Here is an 18,739-nt window from a genome sequence, read left to right as displayed (position 1 = left end):
GCTAGCCTGGTTTATTTAAAAATGCAAATGTTCCCTTTACACCTTACATTCTAAAACCTCCCCCATGGTTTAACTATTTAACATTTCAAACCTAGCTTATCTTCTGATACATCAAAACCTTCAGACCAGCTGCCTTTAATTCAATTAAGGCACATGTGCACGCAGAACTATTACTTTACAATAAATTCCAACAATATTATGAAAATGATTATAACTTCCTGAGGAGCCTTGTTGATGCACTTACCCTATGAGTTGATTTAACTTGTTTGGCTGGCAGAAAAATTGTCATGTTTACTATCATTTGACATGCTCAAGCAACATTCAGCAAGAATTTGTGATCTGGTATGGAGCAGAATTTAGACCAACATTGTGCTTTAATCCAAATAGTTTAAACTTTGGTATTCATTATTTCACACACTTAGATAAAAATGCTCTGGGTGTTTCAGTTTGAACATTGCCCTTTAGCAGTATCTCTTTAAAGAGCTGAAATTTCTGTGGATGGACTTGAGCCTGGAAGGATTTCTACAGGTTACATCATTTTTAGCTTATTTTGCATAATTTATCTGTAAGGAGGCAGATGGATTGATTCTTATATGGGGGATAATTAAAGATTTAAAATCTTCAGGTAGTGAGGCTCCACTGAGTGCTAAATTGCAAAATATCTATTCATTGGAAATCTCAGACTTTTCTACAAATCCCTTGATTTGAATTTCTTTCAATAATTAGCACTGATATGGATTTTATGGCATTTTGCAAGAGGTGTTTAGGGCCAGCACAGTCAATTGCATCTGCTCGACCCAATGGTGTCTTTACTGCAACCTTCTTTACTGCACCCTTCTATCATGTACTATCAGCTGTTGTCTTCAATATGTAACATGCAGTATTAACTTTAAAATGCAACGCCTGGCTCCCTTGATAGCTTGGCAGATTTAACCTCGGCTAGTAAACAAATGAGCCATACAGACCAGTCGAGTAGAGCTGGAGCAGCAGCAAGTATATGTACGTCTTTAGAGAAGGAAAATCCATGTAGGAATTCCTGTTCCATTATCCTGCACTTGGATTTGTGTGTGTGGATGGCAGCCCTGTAGTAAAATAGCCTGCTAATATTCAGTCAAGTCCAATATGTAAATAGTGGACAAGGTATCTGTTGCCTGTGGAACTTAACCCAGCAATGCAGAGAAATTAAATCACACCAATACACACTACTTTGGATCATATACATACAGCGCAAAGGGTGGCCCATTTGTGCCTATGCCGGCTCTCTGAAAGAGTTATCCTATGACTCATACTCCCTTGCTCTTTCTCCAGAGTCTTGCAAATTTCTCCTTTTTCAAGTATCACTTCCTATTTCCACTTCTGTGACAGTGCCCAAAATTTGCTCCACCTTAATTTTCTGTTGAAACCCTCATCCATGACTTTGTTACCTCCCAGACTAGACTATTCAACACACTCCCACATTCTACCCTTTGTCAAACCTGAGGTCAGCCAGACCTCTGCCTGTATTCTTACTCAAACTGTTCACCCATCGCCTCATGTTTGCTGACTTATGTAGGTTGCCAACCCAGCAACTCCTTGATTTTAAAGTTCTCATCCTTGTTTTAAAATCCCTCCTTTGGGTTTACCCATCCCTATCTCTGTAATCTCTCCAATCCCAGAGCCTTTCAATATCTGCAATTTTCCAATTCTGCCTTCTTGAGCAGTCAGTGATCTATGAAGATTCCATTATATTTCCTCATTCACAGATTTCAAAAAGGAAGGTTGTGCGTCTCCATCCTTTATTGAGCTCTCTGAAAAAGTAAAAAGATAAAGGATAATAAAGTAGATATAATCTATTTGGATTTTCAAAGGATCTTGGTAAGGTAGTCTTATCTAAGTAGACTTGTAACTAATGCCAACATGTGAAGCTGTGACAGGGAACCAAATGGGTGACAAGCTGGCTAAGAACAGAAAACTGCATGTAGGGATTAAGGGTAACTGATCAGACTGGTGAAAGGTGGGAAGTGCTGTTCCACAAAGATTAGTGCTGGAGCTATTGCTCACCATTTACAAATGATTTGAAATCTGAAATCAGAAGTACAATTTCAAAATTTGAGGATGGCACCAAATTGGAGGTTTTAGTTAATAGAGAGAGGCGCTACGACAAAATGCTTAATGTATTAATAAATATGCAAAATGTACGATTAATGAGCAAATGAGTTCCTATATAAGTGTGTGATGTGCATTTAGCTAGAATAAAAGGCCATATAATTCTCAAAATAAATCTAAATAGGATACAGGAGCAAAGGGATCTAGGGGATACAGTTACATCTCAAGTTAGTTACCTGAGACAGGTTAATAAGACCATTATAGGTATTTTTTAAAAAAGCGTTAAGGTTCGTTTCCAGAGGGATGTAATCAAAAAGCAGAAAAGTTATGTTAAACTTGAATAGAACTTTGGTTAGACCACACTCTGAACAGTTCTTGTCTCCACATTATAAGAATGATGTAGAGAAAGTGGCGTGGCTCAATTTTTCAAAAGACCTTATTTGGAAGACATGAATTAATAATTTCGGCGTGCAAGGTATTGCACTGAGCAAAGGATCTGACCTGAAATATCAATCAACTTTTTGTTTTCAGCTGCTGACTAATTTGATATTTCAAGGATCTTCTTAGATTTGCAAGATTTGTGTTCTTCTTTCTGTGATCTTGAAACTTGCCTGCTATGTGGAAATAATTATTCATTAAGTTTGATTTTTTTCCCCCTTTAGGTGAACCTTCAAAGCTTAAAATTGAATTAATTAAACATTTTACTTTAAAGAATATCATCAAACCACTGCAGTAACTAGTCACTATTAAATGAGTTGTTCAAATTAAGCAAAACTTCTTTCTGTTTTTGTGTAAAGAATAAGGAATATATTGATACTGAACTGACCACGTATCCTTTTTCTCCTCTTTTAGATACAAGCGAGTCTTTTCAGTTGGTACACATGCGGTAACCACATACAATCCCAGTACCCTAGAAGTTACCAATCAGGTATTGAATGATTAAAATTTGTCCTGAAAATCTATTTCAGAAAGTAAGTCATTGACTCCCCTGGCTGTCTCCCCTTTCTCCTTTCCCTTTGCTGTTGGGTACATTTCCCCACCTCTCTGATTCCTTGACATTTATTAGCTTTTTTGGATGGGGGGGCTGGTGGTGGGGTTTCACTCTGCCATGTTTCTAATTGATGTCCTTTGCATACACAAGCTTTTTTTAAAAAAAATGCATTGGGTTTTGGCTTTTTTACATGTGCACTGGTGTCATATTGTGAGATTGTCTGCCACAAGCTGTTGGCCTTGGCCATGACTTGCACCAGGTTACAGTTGCAAGTGGATGTTCTTCCTGTGTAAGCTAACCTATGAATTTGAGCAGCGATTGGAGCAGAAGCTCTTCCTTCTGGATAGCTGTCCTTAATCGTAAGTTTATAAATTACTTGGGGTTAAAGAACATCTATTGATGTTCAGAGTATTAAACATATAGTGATATCTATTATTGACAGTTTACTTGAGTGTAACTAGGGGCACACTTTGAGCGTTTACTGGAGTATTCAAATGCATTACCATTCTCAAGCTTGAGGGCTTCAAGGCTTCACAGGCCTTATAGAATTCCAGAACCTGTTCAAGTAACTTGCACTTTTTAAAACTTTTTTCTACTTATCGACACTACAATTTGTTTCTACATTCCACCCAATCTACATTCATCATTCAACTCTGATTGTGATGCAAGGAAATGATAATTCATAGATCATACTCCCTTAATTTGACACACTCTCTCTCTAATTTACAGATCTGTGGAGTTTTTCAGGCTATTGCCTTTGAGGTCAGAGCTAACAAGAGGCAGCTCCTTTGTAATTTATCAGCTAAAAACTTCTGCTCAGTATTTCTTTTCATTCCCATTGACTAAACTGAACTTTGCTAAAACACATTTATCCTAAATAAAGCAAACCTGTATTACATTTTATTCCTTCAATAGAAGCTCATTCAGCAGGCAAAAATTGAAAAATGATGTAAAAGAACCCTTTCCTTAGAAAGCATTTGACTCTAATGGAAGCCACATGGCAGCTGAACTTGTAATTCCACATGCCATAATCCATTCTAGGTATAAAGCTCTTTCTTGATTGACATAGTGGCTGTGATTTTTGAGCACGAGGGCAACTGCAATATGCAATCTTACAAGTGCATCATTTAATTTGCATCCAAACTCAAGAAAGTGTTTTATAATTGTGGTAAACTCCCATTTCATTGTAGTGGCCTTATGGTGATATCTGCAGCATTGGTCCAGTTGGGAAAGGCCAAGGAACAGAATTCAACTTAACCTTTCGTAAAGGAAGTGGGAAAAAATCTGAAACACTGAAATTTTCTACTGAACATAGGACAGAGTTGCTAACAGAGGCACTGGTAAGTTTTGCTGGAGCTTCAAAAACTAATTCCATCATGCTTGGGTGGTAAACCAAATAACTGGCTGTATTTGTTTTGGCAAATTTAGTAGATGTCACTTGTTTCTGTGTAACTGATGTGATTTAAGTTGCTATGGTTATTTCAACTGATTGGGGGGCTGGGGAGCCTTAAATTAACAGATGTGGTCTCACTTACTGACAGCTGTGTGGGGCATGGAGTAGGAAAGTGTGCAGTCAATTAGAACAAGTCTAATATTGCTACTTGAATCGGGCAAGGTCAAAGGGGCCAAAAATCTCCCTTGCCAACATGAAGTGTTTATTTTAAATGGGTTCAGATATTATCCGTTCAACTTGTCTAAGTCAATGATGGAATTCTTTGCTTTAAATTGTGCAGCCCATAAGGATAACTGAAGTTAGAAATGGAAATTCCCTATTAATATGGAGACGTTCTTTAGTTGGAACCCCTTGACATTTATAGAAGACAGGAAAGGCTGTTCTTTGTTGCGAGGCTTGGCCAAAGTTACTGTGACAGTCTGCATCACAGAGAAATTAGGCCTTTCTGTGCTTAGTTACCCTAAACCCCTGCAGCTTAGGGCGTCTCTGCAGATCCACCTGGCTTAGAACTTTAGGTTCACCAATGACCTACACACAAACCTATAGAAGGATGTGTTTGGGAATGACCCTGGAGAGCTTCAAGTGCCAGCAGGAGCCCAAGTAATCCTTGGTTTGGTTCATTTAAAGTGCTTAAAGCTGTCCCACTTTGGAGGAACACCATTTCTTTTTATGATGTTTCAAGTTTCATGCTATAGTGATTTCAGAAAATGAATGTTCTTGACCATTGTCACAAGTGGGAACTGCATCCAGATTTTTCTGGATAATAGGGCCCCTTAATTGGATGGTTAAGCAAGACATATTATGCATTGACTTGTTGAATTAGGTGTGTGTCTGTGACTGCATCACCTCAAAAATTAATTGAGGTTTGCTGGAATATGACCATTGATAAAGAGAAAGCTGTACGCTCTTGAATGACATCAGATGATTGGGAATTCTGTCCAATGAGAGCTTTACAGTAGGGAGCTGCAGCTATGAACATGAGAGCAGTCTCTGACTGTCAATTGAGGATGAGGGGAGAGGTTGGCACTTACGACAATCTGGGTCAACTTCCAGCTTGAGACTGGTGGCTGGATGGGCACTTCCTGGCTCACGAGGAAGCCTGAAACTAAATTTTTCTAACTTAGCTGTTTGACTGTTTTGGTCCATGATCCAGTTCATGGCAGGCCTGTCCTGATGGGAATTCAGTCACTGCATCCTGACTCATGCCTCCAACTAATATTGCAGTTCGATCTTGATTGAGGTAGTTGGAACCTGAGCTGTATACTTGAAAAAGCACACTTCCTTTCTGTGATGTCCGATCACAAGTGTCCAAAATGCACAGGTAAATGGACGCAGAAATTCAAGTTGCCTAGAAATGGCCAGTTGTACGTAGTATGCTTGAGGTTTATTTAAGCACAATTATTAGAATTAAATTCTAAAGTGCAGGCTCAATTTGTTAATTGAACTACTGAAGAGTAGCATTTATTTTGAATATTGATGTTTAGCATAGTCCAAATTCTTACCACCCTGTATTTCCTGGTTAAAATACTTTGTGTAGAATACAAATAAACTGAGTTGCCTATTTCTGCTTCAGCGGGTCATATCTTCTTACCCATTCTTCCTGTTGGCCTCATTCTGGGCCCTTTCAGAAAAGATGTCTGTGGTTATGTGCATAATAATTATGCCTTCTCTGAGGCAACTTGAGAGTACAGAATTAGAAAGGGCAGGGGAGCTTGGAGATTTGTAAGATGCCAAATAGCAAAGATTAATCCTGAGCATTACTTCAAAATTAATCCATGACTAAAGGATATGGGGTCGTGGATACAGAGTGGTAAAAGGCAAATTCAGAACTCGTGTCAGGAAATGCTTCTAGAAACCAATAATTAGTTCTGTCACAGCAAATTTTTCTTAACCAAATTACTTCAGTAATTGGCAGTCAGTGCATTAAATTGATCATTGTGCGTTTATATGCAGAAAAATCTATAGCTGGCTGTTCACTGCTTGATACTGTGTTATTTGGGGCATTAACCCTAGCCCCCCTCTCAGTGGAAGTTTACAATGGATACAAGAAAAAAAGGGCTCTAAGCAAGCTGAAGGCAGTTTTATAATCTACGTTTGCATCAATCAGAAGGCTGCCTAGCTGGTATTACTTGGGATTCTCGCATGTGTTTAAAACTTTTATCTATCCGTTCTCCGCTGGAATCAAATTGGGTCTCGAAGGTGAAAGATCTGTTACAAACCTTTGCTCCCCAATCCTAAAACATACTAGCGTTTATTGTAATGGTTATGTTGATGAAACCACTTTTGGAATATTTTGTCTTCTACTTATAGTAGAAGAACAGAGAGGGAAAAAGTTTGTTTCAGATCGAAAGAGAAGTCCAAGGAGTTTCCAACCGGAAGCGCACACAATTACTGGTCTTTTCCAGGATGGTTTACAAACGGATCAGGCTTTTTTCTGCCTGGTTCAGTTAGTAGTTATCTTTTGTCTTGTAATTAAGGATTAGCATTTTGCACCTTCAGAACTGCAAAAATCATTGAATGTAAACCCCATGGAAGTGTAGTCACTGTTGTAGGAAACTTGATAGCCAATTGGCAGAAGTCAAGTTCCCACAAACAGCAATGAATAAATAACTTGATCTATTTTGGGTGGTTTTGGAATAAGTATTAGACAGGATGATACTGGGGAGGACACTTTCTGGCTAGTGACAACATTGTCATGGGAACTTTTGTGTCAGCCCTGTGTGGACAGACCGACCCTCAGTTTGGAGTTTCGTTCAAAAGGCCGAACCTCCGATAGTGCAACACTACCTCGATACTGCATTGAAGTGCCAGATTTTGTGTTCCAGCCTCTGGAGTGCAGCTTAAACTCACAACTATCTGAAGGCGAGAATGTTCCCACTGAGCCATAGCTGACACCTGGAAGTATTCTCACTCTGTTTGAATAGTGCCAGAGGATTTTTAATGTCATTCCTGAACAGGAAGATGGGGCCAGAATTTAGCACCTTATTCAAAAGATGCTGCCTCTTATAACGCAGCACCCCCTGATTACTGCACCTAAGTATCAGCCTAGATTGTGCTCAGGACGCACAACATTATGCCTCAGCACCAACAATACTAATGAGTCTTAAATTGTAACTAATTAATAGGTTGAAGCTCCACTTTAACAGCTGTATTCACATGCTACTAATTACAGTACATTTATAATACAAGTTACTTCAATTTAAAAATTAATTAGGTGTTGAGAGGGTTAGGTTAAGTCTAGATACAATATGCGAATTGCGAATCTTAACTTTGGAAGATTTGGCCGTGCATTCGCTAATGGAGACTGTTGATCAGTCAAAAGCACTTTCTTTGACATGGTAAAAGGTTTTGAGTTGATGCTGAGCATTATTGCCTGATTGAAGAGTCTTTGGAATCAAGAAATGGAAGGGAGGGAGAAACTCGGGGAAAATTACAATCACCAGGGAAGTGGTACTGAGCTAATTGTTGGGGATGTGGGCTGACAAATCCCCAGGTCTGGATGGACTTCAGTCTTGAAAGAAGTGGCTAGTGAGATAGTTGACGCATTGGTTTTAATTTTCTGAAATTCCCTGGATTTGGGGAAGGTTCCATTAGATTGGAAAATAGCAAATGTAACCCCTTTTTTCGAATAAAGGAGGGAGACAGAAAGCAGGAAATACAGGCCAGTTAGCCTAACATCTGTCATCGGGAAAATGTTAGAAGCTATTATTAAAGATGTTATACAAAATTTCAAGGCAATCAGGCAGATTCAACATGGTTTTGTGAAAGAGAATAATGCCTAACCAATTTATTGGAGTTCTTTGGGTCACATCCTTTGGGTAAAGAGGAACCAGTGGATGTACTGAACTTGGATTTCCAGAAGGCATTTGATAAAGTGCCGCATAAAAGGTTACTGCAGAAAATAAAAGCTTATGGTGTAGGGGTACCATATTGGCATGGATAGACGATTGGCTAGCTAACAGGAAGCAGTGTTGGCATAAATGGGTCTTTTTCTGGTTGGCAGGATGTGACATGTGGTGTGCCACAGGGATCAGTGCTGGGACCTCAACTTTTTATAATTTATATAAGTGACTTGGATGAAGGGAACGAAGGAATGGTTGCTAAATTTGCTGAAGACACAAAAATAGGTAGGGAAGTAAATTGTGAATAAGGAGGCTACAAAGGGACATAGGTTAAGTCAGTGGGCAAAGATCTGGCAAATGGGGAAATTGTCCATTTTTGGCTGGAAGAATAAGAAAGAAGCTTCTTATCTAAATGGTGAGAGATTGCAGAGCTCTGAGATGCAGAGGGATCTGGGTGCCCTAGTGCCCAAATCACAGAAGGCTAGTATGCAGGTACAGCAGATGATTAGGAAAGCTAATAACATGTTATTGTTTATTGTGAGGGGAATTGATTACAAAAGTAGAGAGGTTATGCTTCAGTTGTATGGGGCACTGGTGAGGCCACATCTGGAGTACTGAGTACAGTACTGGCCTCGTTTAAGGAAAGATATAAATGCATTAGAAGCAGTTCAGAGAAGGTTTACTAGACTAATACCAGGAATGGACAGGTTGCCTTATGAGGAAAGGTTGGACAGGTTAGGCTTGTATCTGCTGGAGTTTAGAAGAGTAAGAGACGACTTGGTTAAAACCTTTTAATATCCTGAGGGGCCTTGATGGGGTGGACGTGGAGAGGATGTTTCCTCTTGTGGAAGAATCTAGAACTAGGGGTCACTGTTTAAAAATAAGGGGTTGCTCATTTAAGACATGAGAATTTTTTTCTCTCCTGGTAGTGAGTTTTTAGATCCCTCCCTCAACAGGCGGTGGAAGCAGAGTTTTTGAATATTTTTAAGGTAGAGCTAAATAGATTCTTGATTAACAAGGGGGTGAAAGGTTATCGGGAGTAGTCAGGAATGTGGGGTTGAGGTTACAATCAGATCAGCCATGATTTTATTGAATGGCGGAGCAGGCTCCAGGGGCCGAGTGGACTACTCCTGCTAATTTGTATGGACTTGCAGTAAGTCTCAAGGCCTTTTAAAGATGCTCTACTTCTAAAATAGATGCGGGGGGTGGTGGGGGGGCGTGGGGAGTGGGAGAGCTCTTGTATTCATTTTGCAAAATAGAAGAATATTGGTACATGATGCATATTCTTAGAGTAATATTAAATACAAGACACTGGACTACAGACCCACGTGGAGGTTGGTCTTGTGGTATCTTACAAAAGTGCCCAGAGTGTCAGCTGGCTATTACCTGAACAAAGCATAATCCTCTTTTTGCTCTTGGTCCACAAATGTGGACTTCCAGGATAGGTCACTGGATTAGTGGTCAGGAATAGGAGCCCTGTTTATTGTTTTCTTTCCCCTCACTGTGCCAAATGCTAAAACCGTGTCCAATTACTGATCAGTTTATTTGGTACAGACCTGGGGTCAAACTTGGGGCAAAAACAAAATACCGCAGATGCTGGAAATCCAAAATGAGAACCGTAAATGCCGCGATGCTCAGCAGGTCTGGCAGCATCTGTGGAGAGAGAAACAGCGTTAATGTTTCAGGTCGATGACCTTTCATCGACCTGAAACGTTACTCTGTTTCTCTTCCCACAGATGCTGCCAGACTTGGGATACGTCTGCTCTGTCACTTGATGAATTTACTGAGCTAATAAAAAGTAATTGTTAACTATGGAATGCCATGTTGGTGCAGATATTTAATCCTGGTGAAAAATTGTCTTCTACATTTCTTTCGCTAAACAACTTATGTATCTTTATTTTTATTACACAGCGCTTCAGAACTGAGTTTTCGGAGGGGAAAATTACTGGAAAGGTCAGTTGCCAGACATGTTCCCGTTCAGAAATCTTAACCTGCTATGAATTTTTAATGGTCTTGAGTACAGTGGAGCATTGATCATTGTAAAATATCATGAACAAAATCATAACCTTCTTTCAAATTTTGGTTTCTGTTTCTGAAGTGTTGGTTCAACCTAGGTCACCAGATCCTTTACTCTGGTTAAGCTGAATCTAAACTTGTCATTAATCTTACTCTGATGAGGCTAAATTTTATTTCTGGGTTCTGAAGGAGCATCATATTTGACTCAATCTTAAATCTGTTTCTCTCCACACAGGTGTTGCCAAACCTGCTGAGTATTTCCAATACTTTGTTTTCATGGTTATGTTTTGGCTGTTTTTATGTGTCGTTTGTTCATCTTTGCACAAGGCTAACTGCATAATCATGAAACAGTTTGTTAAAGTATTTTTGCCTAATCTTGCACCAGAGCAATTAAAATAAAAACCAAAAACACTGGAAATACACAATAGCTCAATTTACATCTGGAATGACTTAACTGCCATAAGTGTTATCTCCTTCCTTTTTTGCTATTGATCCCCCTCTTCTCCCATACCTTCTCCTAGTCTCCAACATTGTACAGGACAGCAATGTGCTGGTGTCACCCATACGCTTGGGAAATGCAATGCATTGGATACACCTCTTTCATCTTGTGTCTGGATCTTAGTCTGGCTCAGGTTGATGGTGCAAAAATGTCTTCATTCATACTGATGATTCATTTCTTTGTAGTCTAACTCTATGTTGCAAACTGCTTACAAATTGACACCTGTTTGGGTTCTGAGCAAATAAAGATAGATAAGTGTGCAAAGTGGAATTGTTGCTGGTGCAGTATAGGAATTATGAAGTTACATGCCCTGCAGGTACATATGCGATGCATTGAACGTTTACTGTCACACAATCAGTTATATTGGCCACACACGATTGGGTGCTTTGATTACTTTTGAAACTTTGGAGTGTCCCCGCATACATCCTGCTGTACCTTGCATGATATTGGCCTATATACAATGGCCTGTTTTTGTGTTAGCCTCAATGGAGTCGATGTGACTCTTGAGAATTTAAAGGGCACCATCTGGCTTTGTACTTTATTTATATTTTCACTCTTCATAGGCCTGCTGGCCTACCTAGAAGCTACCTAGCGTTAACCTGATCTAGAAATGTTTAGAGGGATGGCAAATGGAAAAACATTCCGTTATATTGCAGAAATATTATTCTTCTCTCAATACAAGTAATCTTAAGTGGCCAATGTAATAGTTTCATGTCTGCTTCCCATAGCTATTGTAGTAGTCAATTTAAAAATGTCCTGTAATACAACCATGATTGGTTAAGCATGCTTGACTTGTGAGAGTGTGAACTTAGCGTTCATATTTCAGATCCACATGTTGGCACAATTTTTAGGGGTTAGAGTTTGGCTTCTAACGCATGGTGAACATCCTCTCAACATGTGTAATCAGTGATACAGAATACTGCTTAGATTTATCCTTTTCTCTATAGCGCTATAACTGTTACAAGCATCATTGGACTGATACTAGAAAGTCGGTGGTCCTTGAAGTTACACCTGGAGGGATAGATCAGATTGATCCTTCGACCAATAAAATTCTCTGTTCCTATGACTACAAAAGCATTGAAGGGTTTGCGGAACTGTCTGACTATCAGGGAGGGTTTTGTATAATTCACGGAGGATTTAGTCGATTGGTAAGTTTTTTTTTCTTTGCTCGTATTCGCAGTAAAGTGCTTATTTATAAATAAAGCAATCTGTTTTTGGAGAAATGATTTCTTTAACAATGAAGAATTTGCTTTTTCTGACAATTTAATATTATGCTTGAAATTTAAAACCTGCATCTCTAACCATTTGGAGCATGCCCTGTTTTTTGGCTTGAATTTGCAACCTCCGTGTTTAGTGAGTTTTTTTTTCATCCTCAGTGATTTCAACTTCAATCCCCAATCACTCCTGGCCCCTCTTCTCAGTTCACTCCTACCCGTCCTCCCTTCAACTGCTCCCTCCATATAAATTCTCCAACTCATAGTGTCAGCCGTCCTTTTGGCTTTGCCATCTCACATGTCCAATCCACTCTCAATCACAGATCAGGCTATACCTGATCACTTTTTTTGTATCCCTCTTCATTCACATTCCTTTTTCCCCCTCCCAGCCCCACTTCCTCCTGCTTCTCTGGAAAATAATCTTCCCCCAAATTACTAAGAACTTTCAAATTCCCAACTGTCTATCCTTTGACATGCCACTCAGCACAATATTTCTGTAGCCACCAATCTGTTCAATTGTATCCTCACCTCCACCTTTTGATGTCTTTGTCCATGGTTAAACCTTATCCCCTACCATCCTGGTTGTTCCATGTGTGGCCACCATATCTGCTCCCCTAAGTCCAAGGGACACTAACTTGTACGTTTATAGTGGACAGTTGGTTTCGCCATTCATTGCCAGATCTGGCTGGACCATATAAATCGCTCTGGTCCTGCTCCTTTTTTGAAACCGCTCATTCCTCCAGATTACCCAGAGATGCATTTAACACCCACAGCTGCTCTTTCGCACTAACTACTGTCTTAACTCCCTGTCCCCTCAACCCTGAACTACAACAAGTGCGAGGAGCCTCAGAACTTATTCAAGTTTGTGATTATCCCTTCAGCTGCCTCCGCTGCATTCCTCCCTTCACCCAGTCCACCAAACCAATATACCCAAGGTACCTCATTGCCCTACTTTGGAATTCTCATCTCTAGTCTAGTTTCTCTCCTATCTCCCTTGATGTGCTTTGTGAGCTCATTTTGTCCATGATATCAGAACCACCTCTGTCAATCCCAAATCTCACTAAATTGCTAACCAGGCATCTTCTCTTTCTGGTGCCCTTGTTAGCTGATGTTGTAAATGGTTCCCTTTCCTGAAATACTCTTTTCCTTCCTCCCTTTTATGTCTGCTGCCCATATCTCCAACCTCCCTTTCCTCTCGAGCCTTGATTGTGTTGTCAACCCCCCTTAAATCCGTGCCTATCTTTGTAATGACTCCCATGTTAGTGCCTCAAGTCTCCGCCCCTGCCCCACAGTACTAAAATCACCCTTATCACAACTGACGTCCTATGTGACTGACAGTGGTGCACTGTCCCCCCTTGTCCCTTATGACCGATCTGCAGCCTTTGACATGGTTGACCACACCATTCTTGTCTGTTGTCCAGCAAAGTGGGGCAGCCCTCATATGATTCCATTCTTATCAATCCCCCAGTAATGGCCAGAGAATTTCCTGCAATGCATTCTCCACCTACTTCGACACTTATCTCTGGAGTCCCACATGGATCCATCCTTGGTACACTCCTATTTCACACCTAGGCGCTGCCCCTCGGCAACAAAATCAAAAAAGCACACGTCAGATTGTACATGTGCTGAAACCCAACGCAGCATCGCCACCTCCCTTGACTGTTCCACTGCCTTTGATTTGTCATGCTGCTTGTCTGACATCCACTGTCATCTCTGCTTATAAATTAGGAAGTCCAGAGCCATTATTTTAGGCCCACACCACCAATTCCATTTCATAGTCATTGATTCACTTGCTGCTGTCTGAAGCTGAGGCTTATCACATCTTTGGGCATCGTTTGACCCTGAACTGAGCTCTAGATTCTATTTCCTCTCCATGACCAAGACCCCTTCCTTCCTCCTCTGTAATATATCCCACCTCCATCCCTACCTCAGCTCATCAGCTGCTGAAGCCATCATTCATGCCTTTGTGTCTCCAAACTGAACTATTCCAATGCTTGTAAAGGCATAAAGTTGAGCGTGTCCAAAACTCTGGCCATGCCCTAACCTGGACCAATTCTTGTTCTCCAATCACCCCTGTGTTGTTGACTTACATTGACCCCTGGCTTAGCAAAGCCTCAAATTTAAAACACTCATCCTTGTTTTCAAATTCCTCAATAGTCTTGACCGTCTCTATTTCTGTAACCTCCAAATTCTCCAACCCTCCAAGAGCCAACTCTGTTCCTCCAATTCTGGTCTTTTTTCCATTGGTGGCTGCTTCAGCTGTTTGTACCCCAAACACTAGGGTCCCCTTCTTAAAATCTCTCCACCTCTCTAACTTTCTCTTCCCTTTTTGAGATGTTCCTTTAAAAACTACCTCTTTGACCAAACCTTTACTTGTCTGTCCTTTTTTATATCATGTAAAGCTTGGTGTCAAATTTTACCTGATGATCTTATTGAAGTGCCTTGAGTTGTTTTCAGCCGTTAACAGTATTACAGAATTGTAAGTTGTTACCCTTGCAAGAGTGGTGAGGTTGCATTTGCTGTATAGTTGATTCCTTCTCAGTCAGTGCTTCCTGTTGAAATTCCAGCACCTTTTCGCATCTGAGCAAAAGGAAGAGATCATCAGAAGCGCAATTGATCATGCAGGCAACTTTATCGGTATCTCTCTGCGCATCCGGAAAGAACCATTTGAGTTTGATTTGTACCAGAATCACCGCTTTGGAAAATACAGCAATGATGAATCTATTACATCACTAGCAGAATTCATTGTGCAAAAAATTGCAAATAGGCATCGGGTAAGTTACTTTTACTTTTTAAGATGCAAGGTTGAGGAGTGATTTGAAGAGTTGATTAGAAACCGCTGGAGCAATGTTTTCAAACCAGAAATATTTTGTCAAAAGTGCAGTGTATTCTTCAACGTAGAGCTGTAGACTATCTCACCTCTTTAGCTTGTGGTTTTAATATTATGGCTGAGTAGCAACAAATAACATTTGCCTGCTTGCACACATGGGAAATATAATTGTTTAATTTCCGCCTACATTTCTTTTTTTCCTAGGATCCAGTTAAGAGAGTATTAGCACTTACAGAAACTTGTTTAGTGGAACGTGATCCAGCCACCTACAACATTGTGACGTTAAAGCCTTTGGGAGAGGTTGGTATCATTTTCAATCAATATATTAATTGACGTATCTTCTCTTTTAAGGTAGTCGAGTGCAGGGAAGTGACTAAGTGTCTGCCTATGCTTTTCTAGCTACTGGGGAGACGCAATGTCATACATCTCACTGCGTCTGATTTTTGTCAACTTGTATAGGAATTTCAAAAAGGTGTCGAGTATTATTGAATGCATATTTTATCCTGCTAAATTGCTGTATTGAAGAGGCATTTATAAAGTACTTTTAATGTCCATCAGACCCAAAACATTTCACGTACTTTAACTGCTCTAGTCACTTTGCTTCAGTAAGTTTGAAATGCAGTGATCATTATATAGGCAAAATAAATGAGAAGCTTGAGATGCAAGTGGTGTTTGAAATATAAGATAGAAAAATGTTATTCTTAAGTCCCTTGATTGAGATTGTTTGAGATATAACCACTGGTTGCAGAATTTCTTTTTAAAGGTCAAGGAATAAAATTTGATCTTTCACAGGTTTTGCATTTAGAAGTGACAAGTGTCTTTAGTGAACTATTAGACAAGATGAATTTTCTACTTGAAAATTAAGAAAATTCAGGCTATTGCCTAGATCAGTACAAACTACTGACCCCCTGTGTAGCAGTACAAACTATGGAAACCTGGCCTTGGCCTTGATTTGAAAGGTGTTCTTTAGTGACATCCACCTGTAATTGGAGTTTTCTGGAGAATGACTTGTGGATTTTGTTTTGATTTTTGCCTTTCGTTGATCCTGAGCAGTTTTTTTTTCAAATCACGTCTGAAGGCTGTGTTTCCCTGTGTTAGTGAAATATTTAAAATAGACTGTTAAACATCAACTACAATAAATTTCTTCCTCCCCACAGATATTTGCTCTCGTGCTTGATTCTGAAAATCCTCAACGGTTTACTATTGAATATATTAAAGGGCAGGTCTACAAGTATTCATCAACAGAAAGGTATGAGATTCTCTCTATGCTATTGTAATTCAGTTTACATTGGGTGCCAGGAGGAGGAACACATCTGAAGAAATTGAACTGATACAATATTCAAGTGATTCACTTTCTGAATATTTTGACTTGTAAACTGAACAACAGAGAGTTCTGGTCTTCTGGGTCAGCAATTCTAAGTTTTCAGCTTGCAATAACCAAAGAAAATGCCTTGTTTATAATCTGCCATTTACCTTTAATTTCCAGGAACAATTTCTCTTTCATAGTCACGCAACACAGGAGGAAACCATTTGGCCCATTGTGCCTGTGCTGGCTCTCAAAGAGCTACAAATTAGTATCACACCCCTGCCCTTGTCCCATAGCCCTGAAAATCATCTTTTTAAGTAGAGAGCCAAACCCCTTTTCAAAGTTACTGTTGAATCTGCTTCCACCACCGTTTTTGTGGAATTGAAGGGAAACTATTGACATGGGTAAGGGTAAGGAATTGGTTAGGAAGTAGGAGACAGTAAGGATAATGGGGAAATCCTCCAACTGTCACAATGAGACTAATGTTTGCCAGCTTTTCGCTACTAATCAATGACTTGGAGGAAGGACTAGGAAGTCTCACATCCAAGTTTGCTGACGTCACCAAGTTAGGTGGCACAGTAAATAGTGTAGTTGAGAGTAGTAAGTTGCAAAGGACCATTGATAGATTAAATGAGTGGGCAAATGGAGTTCACTTTCGCATGTTGTATGGTCATCCACTTTGGACTTAAGATAGATCAGAATGGCCTAAATGGTGAGAAGCTTGGAACTGTGGATCAGCAGAGTGATTTGGGGCTCAAATGCAGAAATCACAAAGGACAGGTACAAAAGTAATTTTAAAAAGTTAACGGAATGTTGATTTTTAATCTCATGGGCATGAGAATACAAAGGGATGGATGTTATATGACAAGGCTCAATGACCCACTCCTGTTTTAATGTTCTTTTAAGCAATGTATTCCAGATCATCTCCCTCATCTCCCTCCCGCGGCTTTACTGCCAATTATTTTCAATCTTTCAACCTGTATCCTCTGTTGGTGACCTTCCTGCCAGGGGAAACCGTTTCTCCCTATCTACATTATTAAAAACCCCTCATAATTTTGAAGTATTAGATTCCCCTTTGACCTCTCTCTAAGGAGAAAAATTCCAACTTCTCTAGTTGCCATATAACTGAAGCCCTTCATCTCTAACATTGTTCAGTAAACCTCCCTTCAACCTGTAAAGTCTTGACATCCTACCTAAAGTGTAATGCACAGAATTGCACTCAGTAGTCTAGCTGAAGCCTAACCAGTGATTTCTAAATATTTGCCATAACTTTTTCTTTTTGTTCTCTGTGTCTCTATTTTTAAAAGCTACAGATTCTGCACAGCTTTTAAACAACCCTATTAATTTGTCCTGCCACCTTCAAAGGTTTGTGTGTGAATTCTTGGTTTTCTTCCTGCACCCCATGTTAAAATTGTACCATATATATTGCTTGCCCTCATTTTTCCTTCCTTCTCTGCTTTAAATTTCATCTGCCAGCTGTATGCCCATTTCAACATTCTGTTTATCTCTTCTGAAGTCTGTTACTATCCTCCTTACTGTTTACTGTATTTTCAAACTTTGAAATTATGCCCCTATATCCAAACCCAGATCGTGAATTTTATACGCTTGTTAAACTTAATTCTCCCAGCTCTGTTTCCAAGGTTGGTATGCTGCAGCACCGCTATCTACCCGAGGATTACAAAATGCTTGCCTGTCTGAGTAGTTCCCCTATTTCCCTTGTATTTGCTGCAGCAGTCACCTTGCCTGAGCACACCTTTGCTCTCTTGTACCAGTTTCCCTGTTGAAGTAGGAGCAGGTTTCTCAACTAAAGTTGTTTGCAAGCATTTTTCTTATTGATTAGATTGGTAAATCATTACAGGTACTCTAGTTGTCCCAATCAGTTGAGCATTGGAGACAACTTTATTAGTGCAATAATCCCAGACGGTTAAAATATTAAAAATTATCTTTAATTATGAGATTAATGTGAAAACTTAAGATTGAGGTAATCGTATTATAGAATCATCAGGACAACTCCTTTTTAACTTCTCAGGAGCAACATTAGACTATGTTGCTAGCATCTCGATTGTGTTTATACATAATGCATTCAATTTTATAAAACCCAGTTTATTTAGCACAACTCTAGCTACATAAAGAGCATCCATAATTGCTCCAACTTCTGTCAAGTCCTCCCATATTGGCGATGTAGCAGACACATAGCTTCTTAAATTGCCAGTCTTCTGAGGAATGAATTTCTTACTCAAGCCTCATTTTGTCTTTGAGGAATGATTATCGGATTTTCGAGGAGATGGCAATAGAAATTATTTTATTTTCCTTGTCAGTTCCCACCACACCTTCCACCATCCACAGCCATCAGCCTTTTAAAGCCAAAAGTTGTCACCTCATTGACTAACTTTCTTGTATTTTCTTTGACATATGATACTCCTGGACTTTTAAGTTTAGGTCAAAAACAAAAGGACTTGGCCTTGATTTGAGTTCAATCTTTTTTAAAAGCTACTGTAGCTAA

General features: G+C 39.6%; 1 protein-coding gene across 5 annotated transcripts in view; it reads left to right on the top strand.

Annotated features, from left to right (window-relative positions):
• The window catches only part of dnajc13 (dnaJ homolog subfamily C member 13), a 140,433-nt gene that overhangs the window by 24,866 nt on the left and 96,828 nt on the right, over window positions 1-18,739 (top strand). For 4 of the 5 annotated variants that reach the window (XM_078539530.1, XM_078539531.1, XM_078539529.1 and 1 more), the window contains exons 3-9: window positions 2,938-3,013; window positions 4,267-4,416; window positions 10,283-10,324; window positions 11,834-12,034; window positions 14,668-14,874; window positions 15,135-15,230; window positions 16,088-16,179. In XM_078539530.1, the coding sequence (XP_078395656.1) occupies window positions 2,938-3,013; window positions 4,267-4,416; window positions 10,283-10,324; window positions 11,834-12,034; window positions 14,668-14,874; window positions 15,135-15,230; window positions 16,088-16,179 (864 nt within the window). The remainder of the gene's footprint in view (window positions 1-2,937; window positions 3,014-4,266; window positions 4,417-10,282; window positions 10,325-11,833; window positions 12,035-14,667; window positions 14,875-15,134; window positions 15,231-16,087; window positions 16,180-18,739) is intronic. The other variant, XM_078539533.1, reaches the window with a different exon arrangement.

Source organism: Cetorhinus maximus, chromosome 3, assembly GCF_964194155.1.
Source record: "Cetorhinus maximus chromosome 3, sCetMax3.hap1.1, whole genome shotgun sequence".
NCBI classification, from domain to species: Eukaryota; Metazoa; Chordata; class Chondrichthyes; order Lamniformes; family Cetorhinidae; genus Cetorhinus; species Cetorhinus maximus.
This window is presented reverse-complemented; position numbering and strand designations above follow the sequence as displayed.